Source organism: Ambystoma mexicanum, chromosome 2p (assembly GCF_040938575.1).
Source record: "Ambystoma mexicanum isolate Mex_15411 chromosome 2p, UKY_AmexF1_1, whole genome shotgun sequence".
Lineage (NCBI taxonomy): Eukaryota > Metazoa > Chordata > Amphibia > Caudata > Ambystomatidae > Ambystoma > Ambystoma mexicanum.
In genome coordinates, this window is record NC_090923.1 from 1,394,757,884 (window position 1) to 1,394,784,673 (window position 26,790).

General features: G+C 48.6%; 1 protein-coding gene across 2 annotated transcripts in view; it reads right to left on the bottom strand.

Annotated features, from left to right (window-relative positions):
• The window catches only part of SCAP (SREBF chaperone), a 1,420,607-nt gene that overhangs the window by 128,336 nt on the left and 1,265,481 nt on the right, over window positions 1–26,790 (bottom strand). For both annotated transcript variants that reach the window (XM_069645830.1, XM_069645831.1), the window contains exon 20: window positions 6,960–7,126. In XM_069645830.1, coding sequence (XP_069501931.1) covers window positions 6,960–7,126 — 167 coding nt within the window. The remainder of the gene's footprint in view (window positions 1–6,959; window positions 7,127–26,790) is intronic.

Sequence of the window (26,790 nt, forward strand, 5' to 3'; positions counted from 1 at the left end):
AGGAATAAAAACAGGAAAGTCTGTCACTGTGAAATGCTCTAGAAACTAATTTCTTCCCATAGCACCAGAAACTTAACAACAATTAAAATAGTTGCAGAGGGGTACCGGTGGGATGCGGTTAAACATCAAATCAGGAAAATGGGCTGCATCGAGCAGTTCCACCTTTACACTGTGAAATGCCCTTTCCACCACCCATCAGTACCTGGAAGCCAATAATGTTGGAATCGTGCAATATTGGTGTTGGCGCACAGTCCACCAGAAATATGCAGGTCACACTTTGTGAATAGGGTGGACTGTGCATTTCTTAAAGTCATGCCAGTAAAGAAAGCACAACGTTTGTGGGTCTATGTAGTGTAATCTGATATTCTATCTAGAATGCTGTCGGGCAATGCTTTAGTCCCTTCACTTTTGCAATATGCAGTCTATGTTTGCCCCAGTTCTTGCATAAGATTCAAAAGAGAAGACAAAGTATTCAGTCGATGTTCAATAGAGTATTTAGCCAGAGCCAAAAAGATGGAATTAAGTTGACTACCTCCTTAAAACCATAGTTTGAGCTTTTTGGGATTTGCTTCTTTAAGAATGTTTGCTGCCGTCTCCGTGGATGTCAACTAGAGTGTTAGGGAGATTTTTCTTTTGCAAATCTTTCCCTCTCTGCCCAGAGCCTCTCAGCACTACTGCTGGACTCTCTCACCTCCTGCATGTACTTTGGTTTTGGGTTAAGTGGACCCCTCTTACAGGGGCCCAGTAAAGGGGAGATCTCTTACCCCAGTCTTTTTGAGCCTCAGGCTTTCCTATAGCATCACTCCCACGATCGATAGTATGCTGCCAGAGACCCCTAGGGTTCCTATTGCAATATCATTTTGTGTTCACTGTGGTGCCGTAGGCTCCACAGTGCAGGAGTAGTCAACTCCTTTTTGTGACTGGTATGTGTTGCCCTTGCAGCACAAGCATCCTCCATGGAGGGCTGTGGGGACACTTTGCATCCCCTTAATTTTGTTGGAAGTGACAATATTGTTACTTTAAAGGCATCCCCTGAACAGGTTGATGGCAGTTATTTTTACTCCATTTTGCAAATGCACCGATCAAGGTTGCTGCAGCTGCGATAATGCACTAAAGGGAACCATATACCCAAAATTGCCCCACTTGTCATTTTATGTCATGTTCATGGTGTCCTGTCCTTTGTTGGCCATCCCTCTTTACCAGGTGGGGTATGGACGTTTCCGTTCGTGCACCTTTGCGAGTTTCTTGCAGAAAGCCTGCAAAGGTTTCCCTTTGTGTGTGCAGGCAAGAAATAGGGAGGGGTCGCCCAGACTCCAATACATATTCCTCCAGGATATCGTCTGTCGCTGCGGAAGATTCTGGAATAATGGCTGTCCCCATTTGGACAGCCAGCTCAAAGTTCGAATGTTGCTAGTGTCCCTACTGGAGGGCAGGGGTCGCACTGTGCCCTTTTTCTAGGATGTAAGGAGATTAGATGGACCCAGGAACACGAGTCGACCACTAAACCAGAAGAGATCTGAAGAAGATGACTGAGGGACTCCGGAGGACTGCACCAGTGACCAGTACTGGACCAGGAGAAACCACAGAATCATGCACCTCAGCCTTTGGATCGACAGAGAAGACCTCTGTGAGGCGCCTTCCTCCCCAAGACTGATGGGACCAACCAGTCACCTATCCCGCTCCAGGTTGGTCTCCCATTTTCCGCCGCTGGAGCGTGCACAGCTGAATTTGTCCTGCATGGACCGAAACTAGCCAGCTTCCGTGCAAGGACTTACAGCTGCATTAACGACTGGAACTCGACATGGACCTCTCCAAGGCTCTGTCTTGACTCTAGAAATCTGCTGTGTTACCCTCCACCAGGAAACTGGCCTGCAGGACGACCAGAGTTCGACTGCTGAGTGGCCGAGTGTCCACTGACCCTGTCCGGGGTCAATGCAAGGAGTGCATCCATGAAGATCTCCTCAAGGGTTCCCTCCTCATCGTGGAACCGAATCCAGGTATCCAGCCTACCATCTGAAGCCGTAAGAGGCTTCCAATGACAACCAGGGGTTACCAACCTTGAATTCATGACCAGACGACTCTGCCTAACAACTTCAATGGTGAGCCTTGCTTCTACCAGCGATTCGCTATCGCCTGGACCTACTCCTAACCTTTGGGGAGATTGGGGGGGCTGAGATTGCTTACATCTATTGACCCGACACCCTCCAAATAGGGTTTGCATTGGGCACAAAGTCCTGCTTACCTTAGCGCTACCTGGGGCTGACCCAGGGCGGTGGTGTCCAAGTCAGTACTTCTGTGGTTCCTCCTCTAGAATCCCATGGGTGGTAGTTGCACCTCTTCAAACTAGATCTGGATTTAAGGCTTCTTAACTCCTTGTCTTCCATTGATTTCTATTGCCTGCACTGACTACACTTTGTACTGTACCTGCCTAAACTAAGTGTGTCCTGCAGACTACTCACCTCCATCCTTTAGAACATTTTGGTATCACTGAAAGCACTTCAGAGACGTGGGATAGACTAGGGTGGACTTCTAAAGTTTATTATATGATATTGGGCCTACCTGTGAGATAACATCACTTGATCCCTACTTTGAAAGTTTGCATTAACCGTCAATTTTCTGCTAAAGTACTGTAAAAGTAGTGTGTAACCCATATGGGTAACCAACCGGGACTTGAATATATGTGCAAATGTATTTTTACCTACCTTATAATAGTTAAAGTGTGCCTTACTGTAGTGTTGTAATAAGAGTTTTTTTTACAATTTACCTGTGGGGGTTTTTTACTTACCTGTTCTGCTAAGTGTTAACTGTGCTACACAACAATGCTCCCTTCCTCCTTGGTTCAGTCTTGCTGCTTGGTCATGCTGCTACAGTGAGTGCATTTGCTCAACTTGGGTTATAAGAAACCTTGCTAACCCTAGGTTGGGCTTTCCAAGTCCTATCCCAGAGACTTTGAAAAACCCTCCCAACAGGGTGAAGGGTTGTTGAAATTGTCCATCTTGCTCAGAAGGAGGAGGTTACAATCCAGAAGGATGTTATGGCGAGTCATGGGCAGTTGAAGGGTGCTGAGACTTGACTATAAGAAAGTTGTGGGGATAAATGCAAGTGGCTCTGGCAGAAGGCAGCAAGTGAGAGTTACCAGCTGCTGTCTGTGGAGGGTGAAGCAGGTGGTGACAAAGAAGAAGCAAAGGGACAGTAAGTAAAGGATTACCTTATGAGCTTTCTGCACGTGAGGCATATAGCCAACTGTACCCATGACCACTTTATGGGTGACCCCTTACACAGACATGTCTGGTATCACTTTGCAATTCGATTACACTTGACAGCAATGATTAACCTCAGGCGCTGGTACAGGGATGTTATGTGAATGGTACACCTCTAGGGAGGCAAATACCAGAAGTGAGGAGGAGATTTCCGATGGTCCATCCTCACATGCTGATTTTGTAACAGCCTGGCATTTAACATGTGCCAGATAGACCACAACCACAATGGTCCAAGGACTGATAATTGTGTAGAAACACAGGGATAAAAGGTGGTGGATGCCATACAACATTCTGTTTCCAGGTTTATTGTGCCAGCATATGAGTGTCTTTTGTACCCAATTCTCTTCTCATGCAAAGTTTCTTGCTTCAGAGGGCCTGATATGCAAAAACAACAAAACAAAACGTTCCTTCTAATCTTCACGTCAGGTGATTACCCTTGACCATTGGATCCCCCTCAGCCGGGCTCCGATCCTTCTCTCAGTCATCAGCCTCCCTCAGTCAGGCTCAGACCAACCACTCACTGTGCACATCCCTCAGTCGGGTTGATACTTGTCGTCACAATGTAGTTCACTTAGCTTCTTCACAATATGAGATTCATTTCCTTTAGTTTTGCTTTTGACGTCCCTCAGTCGGGTTCACTACCGCCTTTCAAGCACAAACTCTTTACTTGTTATAGTTAAAAGTCTCAATGTCTTTTTAAACAACCATCTAGTTGTGGTTAGGTCCCCCTCATCCGGGCTCAGACCTTCCAAAGTACTTGCCAATTCCAAACAGAGACTTCCGAAAGGGCGATCACGTCTCGCTGGGTCACTCTTAGCATCTTTGGCAAGGGCGGGCTTCACACAATCACTGTTCGCACGCCGTTCCCCTCAGCCGGGCGCAAACGCCTGTTTCACAATTCCCTCACACTTTCCCAATGGTCAAAACATTAGCAACGTGTTCAAGGACTTTCAATTGTACAAGGGGTTTGGCTTGATGCTAGTATGACCACCCTGACACCTCACGTCGGCCTTCCCTATGGCGTCTTGGTACTTGTAGTTTAGTTTCAATAGCCTTTTAGTTCAACACTGTCTCTTTGTTCCGGACACGGGTACCAGCCAGAGACCTCACAGGGAGCGCCCACGTGGCGCCGGCCCACTCTATCTCCAGCACCAAGTTTGTTCACAACAGACCTTTGTATCATAATCTTCTTAATGTTACCACTGCAACCTTGAGTCTAACAAAGTCTGGCCCACTCAGGTTCTTCCGACTCACCGGCTGTGCTGAACTCGGCGCTTCTTTGCTGCTGGAGTCAAGGACAGTACCACGATGTCAACCGCGTCTCCCCGCCCTGGCTATCAGTGCAGGAGGGTTCCATGTACCGCTGACATCCATCACACCATTCGCCAGTTGCGATTCACGAGATTATGTTTCTTTTATCAGAGGCTTTGCGGGTCTGGGTGGAAAAGGGCAACTCCCTCCTTGACGTCCTTTCAGGTCTCGCCGCCTTCCTCCTCCATTTGAACTGCCGTCCTGGAACAGCTGCTTACTCATGCATTCGGCCTTGCTCAGAGTGTGCTGTCGTGCTCCGCCTTTTATCCCTATTGCTAAGGGAAAGGGCTGTCAGGTGTGTGTAGTTGTCGGCAATTGCCTGACTCTGCCTGACCCTTGTGTTGCGACATGTCAGGTAAATGGTTCTGGTCTTAGTCCGTTGTAGCTCCCGGTGTCAGAAAGTGTTCATGTTGGAAAAGGGGGAGGGGTAGAGTTTCTAAATATCCTACTTGGCAGGATGGGGGAAAGGGTGTCATAAGGAAGGGGATACTGTGTCTCGCCCTTCGATGTCCCAGCTCTACTCCCGTAGACCCCCCCATCCAGGTGATCCTCCCACACTGGTCCACCCCCAGGAACTGGATCCAATAGCAATGGCTGTGTCCTGGCCACCTAGATGACAGATCCACTGGGACTAGTAAGTGATACACCTTCAGGTTTCTCACAAAAGATACAATCCCTGGGCTTGAGGTCAAGGGCAAGTCTTGCAGTCCTGTTCTGGATAAGTTGTAAAGGTCAAAAAGTAGAGGCAGGCAGATTTAGAAAGTTGCAGTTGCAGTAGTCTAGCCTAGAGAAGACCAGAGCTCTGGAAATAGTGAGCTTCTGGTGGAAAGTGAGAAAAGGAAGAATATCGCTGAGGAGGTGCAGCCAATAGTTTGACTTCATAGAAACGTCAGAAATGTGAGGAGAGAAGGAGAAGGTGGAGTCAAAGAAGGAAGGAGCAGGAAAAGGACCCAGAGTGGGCGGGCAGAGAGAGAGGAAAGGAGGGAGCAGGTGCCCCAATGAGGAGGATCTCAGTCTTACTGTCATGGTCATGAAGTCAGGGGCACAGGCATGCAGGGGTCGCATGCACAGGAGACCTGGGTGGACAGTGTCCTGGAACCTTTGGCGCCAGGCTCATGAACAAAAGTAAACAAGAACATCCATTTAACACCGAAAGACTTTTATTATGGACATAGCACTTCAGATGCATTAACCTTGAACATTGCATCCATTAAGCCGCCCCAAGTGTATTCTTGGGTGTGGCTGCTAATGGATTTCTCTAGGAGTGGCAGGGTGTGGCTGGTAAGCCGGCCCTAATGGGCGTGCCCCGATCCCCAAGACAGACGCTTCGCGTTATTCTGCACTTGCAAGCAGCTGGTGCTGGGGCCTTGGTGAAGATGTTAAGCATCTTCAATCTGAGCGACTCACATTCCTCTGGGGCATATGACTGGGTGGGAAAAGGTACCTGCAGATCCCCTTCCTCAAAGGCGTCTTTGGAGTGGTGGCTCCTCTTCTTCGACAACGAAGAAGGATGCCTTGAAGAACCATCAGGGGATCTCGACCTCTTGACATGTTTTTTCAAATTGTTGTCCTTCGGGACTGCGACCGTTCCTGGGTGCCACGCCCAGTGATCTCGAATGGGTATGCTTATCACCTGTGGAGGAAGGTAACAGGTTTTGCTTCTCGTTCACGAAGCGCCTTCGGGTGCATCAATTGGCACGATGAGGCAATGCAGTGAGGGTCCGATACTGACATTTGATGCCCGCAATCTATGCAGGGTTTGAACCACTAAGACCTTGTCGGATTTGGCACTGTGACAAATTCGAAGAATGTAAGAGAAATATTTGATAAAATGAACAAGATTTTAGAGTAGTGTTCCTAAAGCGAGCAGAGAGCGCAGAAAAAAAGGAACTAAGGTCATGGGGCGCGGCGCCTCTATTTACACACTGGCCCCAATGTCATGTCCGGCATGGGCACATAGCGTCATCAGGCAGACCAACGTGTGCCCCCCCCCCCCCCCCGGTGGCGTTAAAGTTTTTGAAGAGCAGCTACGCTGGGAGATCAATATCAAAGATGAGGAATCCGTGGGAGGAAAGAGTCCTTTAGAAATCATAATGAGAGAAATGTATATAGAAGAGGAGTGAAGCTAAAAATATACCCACTGACTCCAAATGATACTGCTGCCCATCCAGCAGGGATATAGGTTCCTGTTCACTTGTTACTAATAATCAGGCTTACTCACAAAACATCACACTTCCTTCTTCCTGAACCCTTCATCAAGAAATCTGAAAAGGAGCACCGACTCTTGGGAGTAGGATCCTTATTGTAAATGCCGACACATGTACACCCTTACCGTCCCACACAACCTCTTCCCCCACCCACCAAAGACTTGAACAACTGAGCACTCACTCTGAGTGTGTGATCTTGGCTGCCAGTCACCAGCCGCCCAGCTGCAGCTTTCAACGCTGTGATTGGCTTCTGATGTGCGCAAGGCACTGTGTGAGTCAGCTGGCACAGGATAACATCCTCGTTGCTGTATACTGGTGAAGGTGGCACGCTGCTCCGGTGGGGACTGCCTGAATGGAAAAATAAGCATGTATATGAAGGCTTGCAGTCCCTACATTCGAACGCAGACACTCAAACACAGAACTCATACCCAAGCACAGCAAACCACATACAAGGAGGTTGACTGACAGACTTAGGGTTAACCTCACAGTATATCGTTCACTTATAAAAGGGTGCAGTCAGATTTCAAACAAATGACCATCATTGAGCCCATGTGTGACCTATTCTCTGGCTTCTTTCACCTGGTCCCTATTAAACAGAGATGACAATTCAACATGTGTCTCCACACTCGTAGGGCTCTCTGTGCCACTGCAACTACATATTTGTCCAATATCATCTACCCTTTCAAACCCGAAAGACTTCCCACATGAAACTGTCCAACTGCCTCTTTCAGATGCTGCACCATGGTTGGCAGATGTTTCACTGTTAGAACTGCCTTACTCTGAAACTCCCTCCCAATAAACAGCAGCTTAGAGAAACCATCAACCGGCTCCTTTTATGCAAACTCTTGAAAACCTGGTCCCCAACTCTTTGAGCCCCATTCCCTGGACTTTCTTGTCATGTGCATTGCAGCTTTTATGAAATATGCATCCAGTTTACCACCTCCTCTTCCCACCAACGACATATCTGGAAATCCTGGCATGAGTAGAATACGAAATATCCACTTGGACAAGCCTCAACACTGGCACAACAGTATGATAGGTAACACGTGCAGTATAAATGCCCATTACATTACAAATATTTAAAGCAAAATAATATATGTGAAATAAAAATAACCATATCCAACTTTTTGCAAGACAACATAAACCTTTAGGAACATAACAAATACGTGCTACATACCCTTTTGAAAGCCAGTCTGCAATGGTGTCCACCCACCTGATCAAAGACTGCATAGTATATGTGCAACTAATGCTTTATGACATCTACTCAACTAATGTGCAAAGTCATCCATACCAATCAGTGTGCAATAGGGTTAGCCCAACCAGTGTGCTGTGGTGTAAGGAGGTTCTTCGAAGCACTTCTGGTTTAGGGTTATGGGAATCCAACCTTAGTGTACCTGCAAAGGTTTTACAGTCTAACCAAACTCCCACTTGACAACAAAGCCGAGTAGTGTGGCTCACACTAAGGAAATCAGTAACCTGATGTGGTTTGCCATGCAATTGATAGTCCACACAAGCAAGTATAGAAATACACACATATATTTAAAAACCCAGGTGATGTAAGCTAGAATACAAGTAAGAAATAGATGAACAAGTTACTTACCCATGGTAACGTTCCTTCCACTGGATGTTCCTCCCGCGTATCATCTTATGATATCTTTGTTTCCAGCTTCAGCTGCTTTGGAAAATAAATTCTCTCGGCAGAGGGCGCTGTCCGTCGAGACAGTTGACTCGATGTCCCTCGAGGGTTTCCATCTCAACTGACATCACTGTCGAGTACATATACCACGTGCAGCGCCCGTTGGCTTCAGTTCTGTTTTTTCGCCACCCAAATGCAGACATACCGGCCTTCATAAGTGCCTTTAAATTATCAGACCTTAGAAGAGCGCAAGGTGTAATGCTTGGAAATTCTACAGTGAGGAAGGTTGGGGGGGCGATGAGGAATATGTGGGAGGAACATCCAGTCAAAAGAACGTTGGCATGGTTAAGTAACTTGTTCTTCGAATGGATTGTGTCCTCCCACGTATTCCTCGTTTTATGATAGACTCCCAAAGCAGTATTATGTTCTTTTGGAGGAGGGAGTAAGAATTGAGAGTTACTGTTTGTCCAGAATGGAGCACAGAATGCCTTCCCAAATGTTCCTTCATTGCTGGAAGTGTTTAAACAAGAATGTTGTGTGAACGTGTGGAAGGTAGCTGACCCGCAGATGTCCTTTATCGGAACTCCACTCTGAACGGCAGAGGAAGTTGCCATGCCCCTAGAGGAATGAGCCCTTAAACCTTCTGGGGGATCTTTCCCAGCTAGTCTGTAGCACTCCGAAATAGCCAGTATGATCGATCTGGATAGGGTCTGTTTGGTAATTGACAAACCTAGTTTGTGTCCTGTATAACCAATGAAACGTTGGTAGTGCTGTCGCAACTTTGCCATCCTTGAAATATAAAAGTTTAGAGCTCTGCTAGGATCGAATCTATGGAATCTTTCCTCTTCCTTGCCATGATGAGGTGGAGGATAGAAGGCCGGAAGCACAATTTTCTGTGCTAAATGGTAATCGGACACAATCTTAGGTAGACAAGAGGGTTTCACCTTAATGACAACTATATCTTTGTAAAAAGTGGTAAACAGAGGTTTACAAGATAATGCCTGCAACTCACCCTACGGACTGATGTTATCGCTACTAACAAAATAGTTTTGTAAGTTAGCAGCCTTAAAGGACAGGAATGCAGTGGCTCGAAAGGAGCGCATGTAAAAATATTTAAAACCAAGTTAAGGTCCCAAGTTGGCATTTGGAATGGTTTAGGAGGAAACACATTTGTAAGTCCTTTAAGAAATTTAATTATTAAGGGTTTTCTGAAGTAGGATGCCTCTTCCAAGGTGCGCTTGAATATGGAAAGCGCTGCTGGATAACCCTTGATTGTTCCAATCTGGAGCCCCAGATTTGCCAAATGTAGTAGAAAAGATAACACCATAGGTGTATCGCATTAAAAAGGGTTGTGAGAAACCAGAAGGCGTCTCACCCGCTAGTCCCCAGGGGGGTCTCTCTCGGTAAGGTGGCCAGGGCACAGCCATCGCCTTTGGATCCAGACCCTGGGGGTGGACCAGTGTGGGAGGATCACCTGGGTGAGGGGTCCTTCGGGAAGCAGGAGTGGGACACCTGATGGCAGGACGCGGTATCCCTCACTTCCCTGCAACACCTTTACCCCATCCTACCCAGTGGGATATATGGAAACTCTGCCCCCTCCCAGTTTCCTGCACAAACACTTTCACATGGACAGCCCGCTCTGGGAGAAATTAGACTCACACCTGAGCCGTGTACCTGACATGTCCCACTACCATGGTCAAGCAAGGTCAGGCAATTACTGGTAATCATTTACACCTGACTTCGATTAAACTTCCCCACACATATAAAAGGCAGAGAACGAGAGCACACTCTGAGCGAGGCAAAGCACGCAAAGGAACAGCAGTTTCGAGATGGCAGCCGAACAAGGGAAGAAAGACGGAAAACCACAAAGGGTGCACAAGGAGGGAGATATCCTTGACCTTTCCGGCAGACAGCCGTTACTTTCTAGACATCTTCGGATTTCAGAGCATAAGGCCAAGAAAACAGACTGAAGAATCCTGTATTGCGTATCAGAGATACCGGGGCCCTTCGAGTAGGAGAAAAGCAGCAGCCGCTGTGGTACCGTCCTTGGCTCCAAGATCAAAGAAAGATCAACACAGCTGGTGAGTTGAGGAAACCAATTCAAGACCGGTCTGTGTTGAAGTCAAGGTTGCAAGCGACAACATTGCATACAAAGAGCAAGGATAAAGATTGCTGAACGCGTGTGATGAAAGATGCGCGGACAGCCTAATAGATGACGGATGTTTGAACTGTAGCAAAGAAGATACAATAATCGTGACAGAGTGGTCTGGCAGAGCAAGTGCGCTCAATCAAAGGTCTCTGTAACATGTGCAGCCCAGAAGTGGCCAAAATGAAAGTAAAAGATAAAGAATAAGAATTGGCGTGAATCGTAGTGGTCCTGCGACGGTTTAAGCAAAACCCATTGCACAAACGAAAGTCTCTGGTTTTTGATGCAAAGGGGTCTGAGCCCGAACGAGGGAGACCAATTGCGAACCTGTGATTGTGAAAATCCTGATAAGAAAGGAACTATGGTGTTAGTTTGTTATGTCCGGCCATCTGCAATAAGAGACTGTTATTGGGAGAGAGACTTTGGCAGAAGGCGCTGATCCCTCTGCTTTGAACTGTTACCTCGTGGCCAAGAAGCCAGAGTGTGTGTGAAGCTCAAACGTGGCGCCTTGTCCGAGGCTGAAAACGTGGGGAAGGGAAGCCAACAGCTCAACTATCCTGACATATCATTTCTTTAACACTTTTCTTTTGTCTACATTGTTGTCCCACACATTTTGTATTTAGAAGGATTGGCAATAGGTTTATAAGTATAGCCCCTTTTATCTTGACAGAGACGCCACTAGGACTGCGTTATTATTAGTTGATGGTCGTAGCTTGCTCCCATCCTTAGATTTAGGATTAGATAGGCGTTCAACCAACCCATTGAAGTTCAATAAACACCCTTGAACTGTGATCATTTGTGTCTGTCTTCACCGTTTAATACCATGCCTTCCTTACAGGGTCCATTGCCTTTTCCCTAAATGAGCTGCTGAACTTGTTCCAAAGGCAGCGGTATAAGGATTTTGTAGCTGGCCTTCTGGCCGAAAGCAACATCTCCATTACGTCATGCGGGAGGTCCCAATCCTTGTACCACAGCCTCTCAGAAACCATGCGTGAAGGCCGAGTGTCTTGACCTCTGGGTGGCGAACCCAACCCTCCTCTCGCGAGAGAAGGCCCTCTCTTTGTGGAAGACGTATTGGAGGGCAGATGGACATGTCCAGAAGGTCCGGGTACCACATCCTCCAGGCCCAATCCGTGGCAATTAGGATCATGGATTTCCCAAACTTTATCAACCTCCTGATCACCTGAGGAATTATGGGGACTGGAGGTAACGCGTACAGGAGTGGAAACTCCCAGTCCACTAGAGCTCCTCTTGGGGGAAATTCCATGGAGCAGAACAGTTCACACTTCCGGTTGACACTGGTCACGAACACATCCACTTGAGGGGTTTCCTGTAACGCTCACCTGACTCCCACGGAGGCGCTGGCCTGGTTCGCGCTGCTGTGACCTGTTCTAAGGTGATGCGCAGGGTTCGGAAGACGGACTGGACCGGGCCCCCAAATCTGGCTTGTCTGGCTCACAGAAGTATCCTTCTGTAGGCGAAAATAGGGGATTAACTGTCTGCGGGGTAATGCAATCGGCCTCCCACTTTCCCCTCTCACCCTCCTCGAAACCCTTCTGTGATTCCTCGTAGCGTCTCACCTTAGGGTCTGGAAGGACGAGCTCTCCATCCTGCTTCTGATGCACGGGCGTGTTGGTATCCAGTTACTTCACTGGATTTTCGGATTGGTGAGAACCAAACTTGCTTGGCTTCCAGGTAAGTTTTTTTGATAAGAGGTTCCCGTTGTGTCCATGCATTAATGTACTAATGCTGGTGTCTTTTTCTCCATAGGGGCCGGGGTACGGAATGCCGGGAAACAGGCACCGACCCGAGATGAGAGGTGAAATCCTTGTAGAAATCAGGTAAGTCTTTAATGAGCGTTTTTTGGTAATGTCTTTTCATTCGCTCATTAATGCTGATGTCTCTTTTTCCCCTTAGTGGCCGGGGTCCGGAAATGCCAGGATGCGGCGCGGACCCGAAATGGAGTGGGAATGAATCAGCAGGTAAGTCTTAACATGGAGATTTAGCTTTCCTTATTCCCTTCTCTCTCTCACCTTTTGTTCCGGTCTTTTTCTCCCTAGGCGCTGGGGCGTGACTGCGAATCCGGATGATCGCTGCTGAACATGGAGGCGCCCTGTAAAGGTGAGTGGAATGCGGCCCTGCAGCGATCAACGCGATGCGCTTTTAAATAAAAGTCTTCCTTTTCAGGATTGTCGGCGAGATGTCTCTGGGATGCGGTTTTAGCAGGTAAGGACTTTTCCTTCTTCTGTTCTCTTCTTCTCTTCCTTTGCAGGTGATTCAGGATGCTGGCAGGCGTGGCAGAAGTCAGGATGCAGGAGCAGACACGGTGAGCGTCCAGCTGCTAGATGCAGAACAACGCGAAGCACGTGTGGCTGTTCGGGTGGGGTTTAAATAGCCTTGGAAGAAGTTCCAGGTATGTATCCTTCCTCCAATCAGGTATGTATCCTTCCCCGACCACGCCCGGATGGTAAATTAGTCCCACAGGTAAAGTAGTTCCTTTCAGGCCTCAAGGAGGCCGGGATCCTGCAGCATGGTCTGCATCAGGTAAATGCACCCGAGCACTCCCATAATGAGCCTGGCGCCTATGGCGCCAGGACTGATGTCTTTTATGAGCCTGGCGCCATAGGCGCCAGGACACTGTCCAAAGGGCCCCTATATGGGGTTGCTGGGTCCTTCCTTGGGGACTGGATGTCCGCTTTCGGGGACGCAGGGCTTGAACCGGCTCCCTGGAAGCGGGCATCATGACAGCACTCCCCCCCCCCCCCCCCCAACCCAAGGCCCCTCCCAAGGTTGTTCCCTCCGGGGGTTTTGGTTTGTCTGGGAAGAGTCTGTGGAATTTCCTGACTAATCGAGGTGCATGCACATGGTCGCGGGGTTCCCACGACCTCTCCTGAGGTCCGTACCCCTTCTAATCAATTAGGTAGAACAGTTTTGACCTAAACATTTTTGAGTCTAAAATGGTCTTCACTTCGAATTCGGGCTCCCCATCTATTAGGATAGGTTCTGGAGGTTTGAGTAGTCGGGTTCCGGGTACCACTGGTTTCAGAAGTGACACATGAAAAACAGGGTGAATTTGCATACTAGCTGGTAAATCAAGTTTAACAGCCACTGGGTTAATTATTGCCGTAATAGAATAAGGTCCCAGATATTTTGGGTTAAAAGTTCGAGGACCTTTGAGTGGTAAATGTCTGGTAGCTAACCACACTTGGTCCCCAATCTGATACGGAGGTGCTTCACTCCGATGTAAATCAGCATTCTCCTTGTATTTTCTCTTGGCTTGTTGTAAATGTGTAGTTGCCTCTTTAAAGGCTTGGGTAATTGTAGAATGCAGATGTTCTACTGCAGGCATTCCGAGGTGAGTCAAGGTTTGAGGTTCGAGGGTGATGCCCAAACAAAGTATAAAAATGACTCTGGCCAGTTCCAGTGTGTACCGAATTATTATATGCGTATTCGGCTATCCAAAGAAGGTCTTTCCAGTTGCTTTCAGATTGCTGTAACATACACCGTAAGTACTGCTCAAGGGTCTGATTTGTCCTCTCGGTCTGACCATCGGTCTGAGGGTGGTGACTGGTCGATAATCTTACGTCGACCTGCGCCATTTGACAACATTTGCGCCAGAAGTGGGAAATGAATTGGCTTCCCCGGTCAGAGATTAGTATAGAAGGGAATCCATGTAGCCGAACAATATTTTCGAGGAATTCTTTGGCTAGGACAGAAGCTGAAGGTAAACCTTTCAAAGGAATAAAGTGGGCCATTTTGGAAAACAAATCCACAATTACCAGAATAGTATTGTACCCCGAACAAGGAGGCAGGTCCGTAATAAAATCCATTGATAGGGTGTGCCAGGGTGCTGGCGGTATGTCTAGAGGTTGAAGGAGACCGGCTGGTCTTTTCTTTTGACTTTTATTTTGGGCGCAAACACCACAGGACATCACAAAAGATTTAACATTTTTTTGCCAAGAGGGCCACCAAAATTGTCGTTTCACCTTTTCCTCTGTCTTGGCAATACCGGGGTGTCCCTCTATTAATGTATCATGATAACCGGAAATAACTAGTTCGTGTTATTCCTTATGTGGCAGGAATAAGCGTCCTTGGAAATAAGGTAAACCATTATCTATGGTAAAGTCTGGTCCCTTTTGTATCCAATCCTGTAAGGTTGTAGGATCCAGGAGTTGTTTCACTCTGGCTTGAATGTCTTCAAGCGTCTGTAACGAAGTCATGCCTAGAATCCTCTGTTCGGGAATTATTGGTACTGGTTCCGAGTTTGTATCAGATTCTCCCATTCCAATTCGGGATAAGGCATCTGCTTTGCCATTCTTGCAGCCAGGTCGATAGGTAATCACGAAATCAAATTCAGCGAAAAACAAAGCCCATCGGAGCTGCCGTGATGACTGAGCCTTGGCAGTTTTCAAATACTGTAAATTCCGGTGATCAGTGATCACTGTTATGGTATGTCGAGCGCCAAGCAGATAATGCCGCCAGGCTTTAAAAGCGGACTTAATGGCTAACAGTTCTTTGTCCGTGATTGCATAATTAACCTCGGGTGCCGAGAATTTTCTGGACCAAAATGCTACGAGATGCAGTTGGTTGGTTTCGGGATCTCTTTGGGACAGGACAGCTCCCATGGCTAGGCTGGATGCGTCAGTCTCGACGACATAAGGGAGATCTGGACACGGATGTTTCAGTATAGGTGCGGAGGTAAACTTAGCTTTTAAATCCTGAAAGGCCTGCTCGGCTTCTTCAGACCATTCAGAACGTTTTTTTTTCCTCAAGAGTGCAGTAATGGGTTGTACCACGCGTGAAAATTCCAGGATAAACCTGCGATAGAAATTGGCAAAGCCGAGCATGCTTTGAACCCCTTTTACAGAGCTAGGTGATGGCCATTTGAGGATGGCATCCACTTTTCTTGAGTCCATTCGGACTCCTTTGGGTGTCAGGATGAAACCTAGAAACTCGACTTCTGTGGTATGGAAAACACATTTCTCCAATTTAGCAAATAGTTTGTGTTGGCGTAGTTTTTCAAGTACTGCCCTGACGTGTTTTCTGTGATCAGATTCCAAAGAGGAGTACACCAGAATGTCATCGATATATACGACAACACAAACATCGATGAGTTCCCGAAGGACATCATTCATGAAGTATTGGAAGGCAGCCGGTGCGTTACACAATCCGAAAGGCATCACCTGGTACTCGAATAATCTGTATTTAGTACGGAAGGCAGTTTTCCATTCGTAGCCTTCTTTAACTCGTACCAGAAGATGATAAGCCCCCCGGAGATCTAACTTGGTGTATATGCAAGCGTCCTTCACCTGGTCAAGGAGTTCAGGGATCAGAGGCAGAGGATAACGGTTTTTAACCGTTATCTGGTTCAATGCGCGGTAATCAATACAAGTTCTAAGGTCGCCTTCTTTTTTGGGCACGAAGAACAAAGCCAAGGATGCCGGGGACTTTGACGGGCGAATAAAACCATTAGCTAGGTATTGATCCAAATATTGTCTCAAATGCAGATTCTCAGGTTCGGTAAGGGCATAAATCCTGCTACAAGGGGGTTGTGCACCAGGCACCAGATCGATTTGGCAATCGTACGATCTGTGAGGAGGTAACGTGTTGGCCTGTTCCTTTTGGAAGACGTCCTGAAAGTCTTGGTATTCCGGAGGTAGTTGCATGGAGGCTGAGGTTACAGATGCTAGATTAATCTTCAGGTTTTCTGGGTAGCAGGTTTGTGTACAATCCGGGAAGGTTATTCTCTTAGCTCGCCAATCAATTCGAGGATTATGTGTCTCTAACCAAGGGATTCCAAGAATAACCTGAAACTGTGGAGCCTTGATTACATCAAACACAACACCCTCCCGATGGCCGTCGGGACCAATACGAGTCACCTCAGTAGTGGAATGTGTTACCGGTCCAGAGGCAATTTCAGTTCCATCGACTGTGGTGATGACATCTTTGCTGGTTTTAGGACGGAGAGGGAGGTTAATCCTAGAGACCAATTCACGATCCACATAGTTTCCAATAGCCCCACTATCGATGTATGCCTTAATTGCATGCAACCGCTTAGGCTGTTCTGGATCTAAGAGAACCATTGGCACAATGAAATGCAAGGTCTGAGAGTTAGTTTTCAAGCTCGGCAAGCGGACCCCTACACTTGTCGGGCGGAGTCGTTTCCCGAAACAGAGTCTTCATGGTTTTTATCAGCGGCTCCTACCGCCTTTCGGGGCGGTTTTGCCGGGCAATCTCGTAGAAAGTGTCCAGAATTCCCACAATAAAGACATAATTTTAACTGCCGCCTCCTTTCATGTTCCTTTTGAGTTAAGGGTCCTTTAACCCCTCCAATTTGCATAGGCTCAGAGACATCAACTCCCTTGGGATTAGCATGGGTCTTGACCAACACCCGGGTCTCAAACCTGGACCGATCTGCTTTTCTGTTTTGAAGTCTGTGATCCAATTGGACCACTAAGTCTATATACTCTGTGCATTCTTGGGGCGGATTTACAACTTGGGCCAAGACATCTTTAAGTTCTCCGCGTAGGCCTCGATAAAACAACGTGACTCTTTTATCCTCTGGCCATCCCGTTTCCACAATTAGTCTATTAAAGGTTGCAATATAGGATAGGAGGTCCTGATTGTCCTGTCGCAGGGATAGAAGTTCGTCATCCAGAGCCTGCCCCTGAGAGTGTCGAGCAAATAACCTTTCCATGCTTGCTTGAAACCTTTGAAAATCACGGAGAATCGGGTCATCTTGAGTAACCAGTGGAACTGACCAATCGGCAGCGCAGCCGCTGAGATATGACAATACAAAGGCTACCTTGGTCTGATCATTAGGGAAGGCCCCAGGTCTGCATAGGAAGTGCAAACGACACTGATTCATGAATACGGCAAATCGTTTGGGGTCCCCAGCAAAGCGTTCGGGTGGGGCCAGCGGCATGTTTCCAGGTAGATTAATCTGCACAGGGTTACTGGAAACCACAGGAGCGGGGTTCCCTCCGGAACCAGGTAGAGGAGTTTGCCCAGCTTGACCTTGCAAAAGCTGTCTGGCCAGGTCATCAGTTCTTTCCTTTGATATTATTAATTCACTCCTGAGGGCATTAGTCTCTTGACGAGCGGCATGTACTTCGGCCCGTAATTCCCCCAGTAATTGGGCCAACTGATCAGTCTCAGAACTTTCCATAGCGCCTGGGTGGGAATTTGTAGGAAGGCTTTGCGTTCTGTAACGCTCATCTGACTCCCACGGAGGCGCTGGCCTGGTTCGCGCTGCTGTGACCTCTTCTAAGGTGATGCGCAGGGTTCGGAAGACGGACTGGACCGGGCCCCCAAATCTGGCTTGTCTGGCTCACAGAAGTATCCTTCTGTAGGCGAAAATAGGGGATTAACTGTCTGCGGGGTAATGCAATCGGCCTCCCACTTTCCCCTCTCACCCTCCTCGAAACCCTTCTGTGATTCCTCGTAGCGTCTCACCTTAGGGTCTGGAAGGACGAGCTCTCCATCCTGCTTCTGATGCAGGGGCGCGTTGGTATCCAGTTACTTCACTGGATTTTCGGATTGGTGAGAACCAAACTTGCTTGGCTTCCAGGTAAGTTTTTTTGATAATAGGTTCCCCTTGTGTCTATGCATTAATGTACTAATGCTAGTGTCTTTTTCCCCATAGGGGCCGGGGTACGGAATGCCGGGGAACAGGCACCGACCCGAGATGAGAGGTGAAATCCTTGTAGAAATCAGGTAAGTCTTTAATGAGCGTTTTTTGATGATGTCTTTTCATTCGCTCATTAACGCTGATGTCTCTTTTTCCCCTTAGGGGCCGGGGTCCGGAAATGCCAGGATGCGGCGCGGACCCGAAATGGAGAGGGAATGAATCAGCAGGTAAGTCTTAACATGGAGATTTAGCTTTCCTTATTCCCTTCTCTCTCTCACCTTTTGTTCTGGTCTTTTTCTCCCTAGGCGCTGGGGCGTGTCTGCGAATCCGGATGATCACTGCTGAACATGGAGGCGCCCAGTAAAGGTGAGTGGAATGCGGCGCTGCAGCGATCAACGCGATGAGCTTTTAAATAAAAGTCTTCCTTTTCAGGATTGTCGGCGAGATGTCTCTGGGATGCGGTTTTAGCAGGTAAGGACTTTTCCTTCTTCTGTTCTCTTCTTCTCTTCCTTTGCAGGTGATTCAGGATGCTGGCAGGCGTGGCAGAAGTGAGGATGCAGGAGCAGACACGGTGAGCGTCCAGCTGCTAGATGCAGAACAACGCGAAGCACGTGTGGCTTTTCGGGTGGGGTTTAAATAGCCTTGGAAGAAGTTCCAGGTATGTATCCTTCCTCCAATCAGGTATGTATCCTTCCCCGACCACGCCCGGATGGTAAATTAGTCCCACAGGTAAAGTAGTTCCTTTCAGGCCTCAAGGAGGCCGGGATCCTGCAGCATGGTCTGCATCAGGTAAATGCACCCAAGCACTCCCATAATGAGCCTGGCGCCTATGGTGCCAGGACTGATGTCTTTTATGAGCCTGGCGCCATAGGCGCCAGGACACTCCCAAAGGGCCCCTAAATGGGGTTGCTGGGTCCTTCCTTGGGGACTGGATGTCCGCTTTCGGGGACGCAGGGCTTGAACCGGCTCCCCGGAAGCGGGCATCATGACATTGCCCAAAGGGTGAAAATCTCTTGAAGGACTTCCTGAGCTAGTTCCCACTCGTGGTAGACTGTGCTCTGCCTGCTCAGAGTGTCCGCTGTCGCGTTCTTCGCTCCAGCTAGGTGAACCGCCGATAGAGAAACTCCTTCAATTGCCCAGAATCAGAGCTGCATTGCTTCTCTGCACAGTGGTTTGTGACCCAATGCCTCCTCGCTTCTTGAGGTAGTACATGGCCACTGTGTTGTCCATCATTATCAGGACATTCTTTCCCTGTACAGAGGGCAGAAAGGCCCTCAGCGCTGGTCTGATTGCCCTCAGCTCTAAAAGGTTGATGTGTAGTTTGGACTCCAACGGAGACCAATGACTGTTGATTGTCAGATTGTTGGCGTGGGCTCCCCACCCCGTGAGTGAGGCATCCGTCACTACTGTTATCTCTGGCCATGGTTGCCAAAAAGGTTCTCCTTTCAGAATGTTGTCCTCGCAGGCCCTCCACAGAAGGTCCTGTGAGACTCGGCTCTGAACCTGAAGGAGGTCTGACATCCTGTCTGAGAATTGGGACCACTGTGTTCAGAGAGCCCATTAAAGAGATCTCATTCTCAGGCGAGCATCTGGTATGATATGATAGGTTATTTGTAACGCGCTTAATACCCAGAGGTTTCTAAGCGCGGACCCGGGGATTGAACCTGTGTTGCTCCATGTCGTCTTGCTTCCAAGGCGAGCATGTTGCCCCTGAGCTATCCTCCCAAGACTACCAGAAAAATGCAGGATGCCATGAGGCTGAGCAACCTCAAAAAGTCAAAGGCTGGAAGACGCTGGGCACTCTGGAATTTGGTGACCATCTGCAAAATGTTTTTAGCCCTGCCCTCACCTTGGGTGGCAAGGCTTTTCCCCAAGGATGCATCCAGGACTGCTCCAATAAACTGGAGTCTCTGAGATGGTATCATGTGATCCTTCTTATAATTGAGGGGAGAAGCCCAGTCTGTGGACGGAGTGGCAGGTGATACTGAGATGTTCTTGGGCCCGTTCGGGTGAACGTGCCCTGATCAGCCAATAGTCCAGGTAGGGGTAGACGTGAACCCCACCCCCCCCTCTCCTGAGACTTGCTTCCACCACTGCTATTAACTTGATGAAGTCAGCCCGAATGGCAGAACTCGAAACTGATAATGAGAACCGCCAATGGCGATCCTCCGGTACTTCCTGTGCTCGTGATGGATTGGCACATGAAAGTAAGCATCCTGAAGGTCCAACGTAATCATCCAATCCTAGAGCTGGAGGGCCTGAAGGATATGAGAAAGTATGACCATCTTGAACTTGTCCTTCCTGAGAACTTGTTCAAGTATCTCAATTCCAAGATAGGTCTCAGTCCTCCGTCCTCCTTTGGATATTAGGAAATAGGGAGAATACCATCCTCTGTTCCTCTCCATCACAGGAACTGGTTCTAAAGCACCTTTCTCTAAGAGGATCAACATTTCCTGCAACAAGAATGGATCTGGAACATTTAGCAAATGGTTTCCCGGTGGATGATCCCAGGGTCTTTGTATAAAGAGGAGGCAGTCACCTTGGGCTACTGTTTCCAGTGTCCATGCATCCGAAGTAATACCAAGCCATTCTTTCAGATGCTGTGATAGTCTGCCTTCCCACCGGGGTGTCATGAGTCAAGACCTCGGAGTGGTTTTGGGGTGGCTAAATTAGCAGCTGATGGTAAAGACACCGCTGCTTGGGCGGGCTTTGCACCTCTCCCTCCTCCACCACGAGGGAATCTGCTCTGTCCTCCTTGCCAGCCTGTTCTCTCGCTCTACAACTGAGCAGTAGTAGCATAAAGACCTACCCCCTCCAAGATGATCTGCTGAAGTGAAATGGCTGTGGCTGCCTGACTGCGGCACTTAAGGACTTGGCTGCCGCCTTTGAGGTCTGCAGCTTTTCAAGGCTTTCGTCAGCCTTATTTACAAATAAATGGGAGCCGTCAAAGAACATGTTAAGGAGTCTGGATTGTACATCAGGTGCAAATCCTGACTTCCTCAATAATGCAAATCTGCGTATGACAGTGCTTGCCACCATGGCCCTGCTGATGCTGTCAGCAGTGTCCAGACGTGATTGCAGAGACTCACACATGGTCTCTTTGCCATCCATTATCAGGTTCACGAAGCCGTCTCTTTCCTCACCCTCAGGGATGTGATCAGCCGCCATCACTATGCAGTGCCACAGGGTGAATGTAAACTTTTTAAGGGCACATGTGGAATTAGCAGACTTTAAAGCCATGCTGCTAGCAGAAAATACTTTCTTTGCCTGAGAATCAATGCGCTGGTCATCCTTATCAGGGGGTATGGTTGGGTATGCATCTTGCTTTGTGGCAGATGTAGCTGCTTGTACTACTAGGCTTTCCGGAGTTGGATGTATTGACAGGTAGCCAGGGTCACTTTTTTTGTCAGATTTTTGTTTACTACCGGGCTGGACTGTGGATCCTCTCAGTTTGCTGCAACCCTGTTTTGCAGAGCCACATGGAATGATAATATAAAGTCATATTGAGGACCTTTGTCCAATATGTCAGTCAGGTCATCTTGTTCAAAAGCAGGAGCTGGTCTACTCCATTCCAGGAATTCAACCACTCTGGACATTAGGCTTCTGCAAGATCAGCCGGGTCCGGTTTACCAAAATCTAGTTCTGCAGAGGTGTCTACCCCATTAGCTGTTTGTAGGGAGTCATGTAATTCCCTAACACTGGTCTCTTCTGAAATGAAACATTCAGGTATGTTAGTATCTTTTTGAATACTTGGAGTATCCAGCACATGGAGGGGTATCATTTGATAGGGCGTCGAAGACTGTACAATCAGCGTCAATTTTTTATGTATCTGCCTTGATGGTGTCGATGTCAGGCGTCGATGGCTTGACTTGGGTCTTGTGCTTCGAGGTACTTAACCCTCGGCTCGACGGTTTCTTCAACGATTTCGAAGACTCTCGAGTAGTCTTAGGCTTGTGACCCGGGCTCGAGGGCGCGCGGTGTTTTCCCTTGGCCTCAAGCTTGTCATCGACCGTAGCATGATCACTTTTCTTATGTTTCGAGGAGGACAGGGCCTGATCCTCGAAGATTTTGCACATCATCTTCCTAAAGAGTTCCCACTCCTCTTTGGTGGAAGATTTTGTTGGGCAGACTATGCCCCTTTCTGAGGAAGAAGATAAGGAAGAAGAAGGTGATCTATGCCTTTTCTTCGATTTTCTTTTCGATGACCACGAGGAGTGTCTGCTCCTCGAGTGGGACCTTTTTTTAAATTTTTTTTTGTGAGAGGAATCTCTCGACTCGTGGGAGGACCCAAATTTAGATGGAGTGGACAGGGATTTGGGGACATTCCTACGCACCGACAGTTTAGCTTTGCGCTCTTTAACGGCCTTACCTGTCATCGACTGACAGGATCAACAGTCGTCGGTTATATGCTCGACGCCCAGACACCAGACACATCTTATGCACGTTTGTGATGGACATGGGCTCAATGTGGTGGTAGTTGTTTCAGTCAGTGATAATATTGTAATACATCAAAAGTAGGTTACCTGCAAAGTAATGGGGCAGATACCAATCCAGTCTGAGGACCCCAGACAAGATCCCTATGCCCAGGCTGTACCACCAAAAGCAAGGCAAGGGTAGCTGCAGGTTAGGACTTTACTCACAATGTTACTGATTGGGGACCAGGGAGACTGCAAAACAGGCATTTATACAGCTCCAACCCCATATCAGAACGGACAATAACCCTAGGTCTAGCCAATGGGGACAACAACCTTCACTGTAGGTTCCGGTGTTGGATGTCCAGTGATTGCAGATGAAGCATGTTCTTTTGACAACTATCTGCAGCTGAGACAGGCAGTTCCAGTCTCTGCCAGAGAACTAACACTTCTGACGATCACTAGGCTGGACTCGAGCTGGAGATAAAGAAAGGTCTCTGCTCCCGATCCCACGAAGTTGAAGGACCCGACCCTCAGGATGCCACAGACAAGGTGAGCAACTGAGGTGACCCTGCACATTATCTGCAGCCATGAAGACACAGGAGCTAGGTTCCAACATGGTACCTCATCATAGCAGAGAACAACAGTGCAGCATTGTACAGGGCCCACAATGACCATCAGCGCTAACATCACAACACCAGGCTGCCCGAGATCCAGGCAGCAGGAGTAGTCCTTTCTTCGGATAGTGAATACCAGCTACTGAACCACGATCCTTCAGAGCTCTGGAGCGATAACTGCAGCAATGTGGGATTTGGAAATGGTTAGGCCCCGCCAGTTCAAAGGAGCGAGACACAATGGAAGGTTGCCCCTGTTGATTAAAGAGCAGAAATTTGCCTTGTGGTAGATGGCATGGGCAATCGTTGTCCCAGCGGCAGTCTTCAATGGCCCCTCTGCAAACTCGCATGCTTTGGATCCTTGGCTCCAGTGGTCAACAAAATAACACCTCTAGATGCTCCCTTTAGGAATATAATCCTCGTCTAGGGAGACCTGCAACATTTGAACTCTGGTAGGCCCACAAAGTTAAAGGAAATGACCATCTATAAGTAAAGTAGTAGTGCTATACATGTAGCCTTGAGGACTAACCAGTGCTCCCAGAACTAAAGGAGTTCAGCATGGGAGTGAGCTTAAAAGGGAACTTGCTGCCAAAAATCAAGTCAGGGTGTCAAAACGTCAGCAGATATGATGGGCCTTGCATTTAACAATCTGGGAAAGAAGAAAAAGATACATTGTTCCTTATACAGTAAATGGTCAACCAGTGTGCCATGTCCTCTAATTAGCAGAGCCTCATGTCGTCTGCACTCAATAGCCTCAACCCACCCAGAGTCCCATGGCACCAATCCCCAACACAGCCCCATGATGCTATCCCAGACAGAGCTACACAGCTTTTAACAAGACACTGCATGAAAAAGTGAACGCAATCCGTCCCCAATGAAGATAGTCTAAAATATTAATGATGGCCACAAGAGGTGCACCAAGGTATACTCTCACCCTTTTACATTTTTGTGAATTTATACTGTTGCACACACCATCGTACAATGCAGAGCAACAGGGATACTTTTGTATCACCCTAGTTTGTTACGCTTGGAAGTTTTGGTTACTTTTATATGTACCTAAAGACAAGTTGGTGGCAGCAGATACATTTTGACAATTTTTGCTTTATTTCGAGTGTGCACATTCGCATTTACTGCATATGGGAACTAAATGTGGCTCGTGCCCTAAAAGGCCTTGCCACGAGATCTTCGCTTGTTCTTTGGACATATTGTAGTTTGGCCTTCCTCCTGCCCTGCCAGGTGAGGACATCTCTTAAACGGTCATACACTTGCCCGTGAAAGCTGCTGGAAACTGCTGCCTTTGTGTGTGTGTTTGTGTGTGTAGCCCAGGAAGGGGGTGGGACTGTTTGGTCCCATTCACATCCATGGTGCCAGAGAGTCTAGGTGTTGGACATGAGTGAAACCAGTAGTTGTCCCCGATTGGACAACTACCTGCTGTTTGAATGGTGAAGCTCCTTACCATTGGTGGGGTTTGGATAGGAGGAGTCCTCCTGCAGCCATTTCTTCAGATCCACGTTGGAGCCAAGAATCCCTCATAGAACAACAGCCAACTGAAGATCCAAAGAAGATTCCAAAAGAGGCCTGGCATCCCTTTCTGTGTCTCACCTGGTGAGCCCTGTTGGCCTACCTAATCTCTGAAGACCCTGTGAGCAGTGCATCATCAGCCCTTGAACTAGTGGGACCAACTAGTAGCAACGCCTTCTTGAGGAACCAGCTGTCCAGAGCTTTCAGATGTGTCCCTGGACTACCCGATGGACTGACCAGCTCTCTCGTGGGATACCTCTAAAAGTTCCTCTGTATTGAATTCTACGTCTTGATATTACAATAAACCATACATTCCCACAGCGCCACACCATGACTCCATCCCTCCCACCTAAATCCAAAACAAGGGCTTCACTCTGGCGCGCCTCACACCTCCCTCCCCTATCTCAACGCCCCTCCCATCCCAAACAATCCCACCTGCCTTCATGAACTCGCCCCACCCCCTACCCAACTCCCAAGCCAGAGGAGCCTGATGGCGCGCCAAACATCCAAAGACCTTTGCTTCTCCCATCCCTTCCACCCACTCGCCTGCAAGCATTCTCCCCCACGCTCTTCCCCCTTTACCTCAGAGTCCACTCCCCCATTCCCACCACTGAACCACCCACCCGCCTGCCCACGCAGACCCACCATCACCCACTAACATACCCCATGCACCATATCCCTTCCCCTCCCTAAAAACTGCACGACTCGCCCTGGCAAGAACAGGGGCCACATCTCCACCCCCCTCCAACCCCCCTACCCTCTCTCACAAACCGACCGCACTGAAATCCCTGAAAAGGAGAAAACGAGCCTGGTCCCCTTCTATCTCCCTCTACTCCTCACCCCTCCTACATCAGCCCATCCCCTAAACCTCTCAACCCCCAACATCACCACACTCTTGCCCTCCCTCACCCCGCTTCCAACTCCTCTCCCTCGACTTCTTTCCCGGCATCCCTAGCCCCATGAGATTCACACATGAATCCCCAGTCCCAAATCCCTCTCCGCCCTCCAACCAACTGCCCACCCCCACACACCCGTCCAACTCCGTCCGACCCCCGCCCACACCCTCCTCCGCCCGCCTACTCTTCCCAACCTCGGTCGACCAGTCCGCATCACTCACCACCCAGAACCTGCTGCAAGCCTACCCCCTCCCTCCTAGCCCCTGACCCACCCCTACCACACCCCAACATCCCCCGCAATTCCCCCCACCCACACCCCTCCAACCTCCATGGCAACCCGCCATTCTGAAATAAGATGCATCCTTTTTAATGCCCGCTCTGTAGCAAAAAACAGACACAGCATCTTCGACCTCCTCTCCTCCGACAATCCAGACCTAGTCTTCATCACAGAAACCTGGTTCTCCGACGACTTTGTCCCTATTGCTCATGAAGCCCCCCCACCCCCGATTACTCCCTCATCCCACTCAACAGACCCTTTAGAGGAGGTGGAGTGGCAATCGCTTTCAAAACTCACTTCTCCGTCTCACTCGTCGACTCCCTAACATGCACTCCTTCCTGCTAATCCCTTCTCGTCAAACTCTCACCGCCCCTGATGTTCTCCCACAGCTTCCTAATCATCGACAGAACCCCCGGCTCTCACAGACATTTCACAACCAACCTCTGACTCTATAGCCACCATCGAAGTAAACCACCCCTCTCTGACTCTTCTAAGAGATTTCAATATCTGGCTAGACATTCCCACCAACCCCATGACCCACTCACTGGTCGACTGCCTTGATGCGCTTAACCTCTCCCTTCACATGAACGGCCCAGCTCATTCCCAAGGACACACCCTTGATGCCATCTTCAGCTCCCACGACCAGATACATCTAGCCCCCCCCCAATAGCTCATCTGGTCCAATCACTTCATCGTCCCCTTCACCATCCCTGAACGAGCCGCCCCCATCCACTGCAAATGCTGGAAGAAACTAAAGATCCTGCCTGACCTAGCCGAAGCCCTGCTTCAGACACCCCTGAACCATCCCCCTTGACGAACCCTTATCCATTGACTCCTTCGACTCAGGGCTCAAAAACTCACTAATCCCGCTCACCCCCTC